Source organism: Camelina sativa, chromosome 14, assembly GCF_000633955.1.
Source record: "Camelina sativa cultivar DH55 chromosome 14, Cs, whole genome shotgun sequence".
Taxonomy (NCBI): Eukaryota; Viridiplantae; Streptophyta; class Magnoliopsida; order Brassicales; family Brassicaceae; genus Camelina; species Camelina sativa.
This window is the reverse complement of record NC_025698.1, coordinates 5,714,681-5,717,446: the sequence shown is the minus strand read 5'-3', so window position 1 is coordinate 5,717,446 and position 2,766 is coordinate 5,714,681. Positions and strand designations below refer to the sequence as shown.

The following is a 2,766-nucleotide window of genomic DNA, read 5'->3' as shown; positions in this document are numbered from 1 at the left end:
AAAAAATGAAGGATCGCAGTAGATATTATATCAGAACAGTTTGAAAATATGATTGCAATTTTACTAATTTGGAATTGTTGCACATTGCAAAGATATAATAAGAGCAACAAATGAATGTACAAAAACGGATATTTTCAATGGTTCAGCTATCCTGAGTCAGTCTATTTCATCTGGACGATCCCAGCGCTAATAAGTTTTTGAATCTTGTTCATAACCATTGGATTTTGCATATGTCTCTGTGCTGCGATCAGGTTCTCTTGAAGATCGGTCAGTACCTGTTTGGAAAAAAGGATTTACATTGTTCAGAGGCATACTAACATGCAGACTCGAACCAATACCCTAAAGACAAATTCAGATACTCAGATCTATCTAGACATATCAGAACAGAGAGTTGCATCAGACATTCACAATTTAGGTGTCGGAAGACAGAGTTTGTTGCTTTACCTGTCTCATTACAGGATCTGTGAGGATGTTCTGGATTTCTGGGTCTTGCATCCCCTTGGCCTACACAAAAGAAAAGAAAAGGAGAATTCCAAGTTTGTTTCCCGGGTTTTCTTTTAACCACGAATGGGGGAAAAATAATACATGAGAAGTATCAGAATGTAACCTGTCTCTCTTTCAATTCTACAGGGGTAAGATCACCTCGACTAGCCTTGTTAATCTCTTGTACACATCTGGAGAACAGATTTGAACAACATTTAGCAAATTTATGGCAACAGATAGAAAGTTAATAATCTCTGTGTATCTGTGAATATTACCTACTAATACCGTCGAGAAGTTCCTGATTATGCGGATCATGCTTGAGACCCTCTTGGTATGTTTTCATCGCATCGTTATACTCCTTCAAGAAGAATTGAACTGTAGCTTTTCTGCTGTATCCTTTAGAGAAGGTTGGATCAATCTCAATACACTTTTCTGCATCGTTTTGTCCATCAGGCATTGCACCTAGCTTAGTGTAACACGCAGCTCGGTTGCTATATGCCTAACAAGAGTGCAAAAAAAGTAGAAAGTTACTCAAACAGTCAAAATAAAGAATCATAGTAGAAGAACTTGAGTACATATGGAAAGATGAAATGGCCTTACTTCTGGGTCTTTCGGGTTCCTTTTGATTGCTTCAGTGTAATGTTTAATAGCATCAGGATACTTCTGCTCCTTGAAAAAATCATTACCTGTATTAAAAAGCACCATATCAGCAGCAGTAAAAAATGCTAACTCTTTCTTGCTTTCGCAGCTCTACTATAAGCTTTCTTTCCCCACACTGACAAAATAAGTTTCAAAAATCAAACACCTTTTTCACGCTCTTCATCACCGATCTTGGGATCGAAATACTCCTTCAGCTCCCAGTCTTTCTTAGCTCGTTCTGCCTCTTTCAGTCTCTCCAATGTATCAGAGTTTCGATGCTCTGTAAGAGCTTTCTGGAAAGCTTCAATAGCAGGTTCATAATCTTTCGAGCAATTCACCATCTTGGTCAAAGCAGTCCCTTTCCTAGTCAAAGCTTTAGCTACCATCTTGTAATCTGTACTAAGATCTCTACCCCTTTCCACTGCCTCATCACAATCCTTAATGCACTCATTGTACTGAAATCAAAACATTTTAAAACTAATCACCAATCCATTGTCCCTCAATACCAAAGCAAAATCATCATTCTAGCCCTATCATCATCAACGTAAAAGAAAAGAACAAAAAAAAAAAAGAGCACTATACATATGAAAAATTTATACCTCTCCCAATTCAAGATAAACAGCAGCACGATTTGTGATATATGAGATATCTACATCATCAATCTCAATGGCTTTACAATAATGCTCAATGGCAACTGCGAATTCTTTCTTCGTGTACGCAGCATTCCCAAGCTCGTTCTCCTTTTTGGCTCTCTCTTTCTTGTAAACAGACGCCTCCGCATCAGCCAATCCCGATTTCAACTCCTCGTTCGTCGGATTGATATCTAAACCATTCTTGTAAGCCGTTACAGCCAAATCGAACTGGTTTAACCCTAGGAGAGCAGCTCCGAAACGGCTGTAACCTTTAGGCCAGTGAGGTTTGAGTTTAATTGTCTCATACGCGTCGGAGAGAGCATTGGCGTACTGGTGAAGTGAAGCGTGAGCAGCGGAACGGTTAGAGTAGAGGACGTGATCGGTTGGAGAAAGATCGATGGCTTCCGTGAAGTGAAGTATAGCGGAGGTGAAGTCACCGGAAGAGAAAGAAGCGTTTCCTTTAGCTTTAGCTTCTTCCGCCATGGTTGAATTGAATCTGAGATCACTCTCTCTTTGGAGCTTTCTTGGGAAAGAAAGACAGAGAGAGAGAGAACTGGGAAATAGCTTTATTATACAAAGACTCTTCTTGTTTTTGGAGGAAACTGGGGACTGTTTGGGTATGAGACTAGAGTTTGTTATATCCGGGTTTACTACTATCCTCGTTGCGTTTAATTGTGTGACATTGCTGAGAAACGGTGTCGTTTTCTTATGTTGTTGTGGAGACTCCGGTTATTAGTTGACCCATACGATTTAGTTTCCGGTTCAATTGTTTAGAGTTTCATTTCTCCGGTTCGATTTTTTTTTAATTCGCTTTTCAATTTCGTAGTAAAAGCTCTTGAACTGATACATCTTGAGCTTATTGACCAAGCTTATCAAAGAAAAGATGTTGAAGAGACTAATTATTAAGCGTAATTAAGCAAAACCGTGATAAAATCAAATTTCACTTTGCTTTTTCAAGTTGACTTGGGATATATAGTCATTGTGACATTGAAATGGTCATAAGACGTATAAT

General features: G+C 38.8%; 1 protein-coding gene across 1 annotated transcript; it reads right to left on the bottom strand.

The window, feature by feature from the left end:
• LOC104739880 (hsp70-Hsp90 organizing protein 2-like) lies at positions 29-2,317 on the bottom strand. Its single transcript, XM_010460356.2, has 7 exons — positions 1,722-2,317; positions 1,289-1,577; positions 1,084-1,169; positions 759-982; positions 608-674; positions 445-504; positions 29-275 (listed from the first exon to the last, which is right to left on the bottom strand). Exons 1-7 carry the CDS (start codon positions 2,235-2,237, stop codon positions 162-164), a joined length of 1,356 nt encoding a protein of 451 aa, XP_010458658.1. The 5' UTR covers positions 2,238-2,317; the 3' UTR covers positions 29-161.

What these genes read in the sequence shown, in the direction of transcription:
- LOC104739880 (XM_010460356.2), bottom strand. Translation starts at nt 2,237, where the DNA reads ATGGCGGAAGAAGCTAAAGCTAAAGGAAACGCTTCTTTCTCTTCCGGT. An exon ending in TTTATCTTGAATTGGGAGAG is followed by an intron (nt 1,578 to 1,721) that starts GTATAAATTTTT and finishes TTTTGATTTCAG; the next exon opens with TACAATGAGTGCATTAAGGA. An exon ending in GGAACCCGAAAGACCCAGAA is followed by an intron (nt 983 to 1,083) that starts GTAAGGCCATTT and finishes CACTCTTGTTAG; the next exon opens with GCATATAGCAACCGAGCTGC.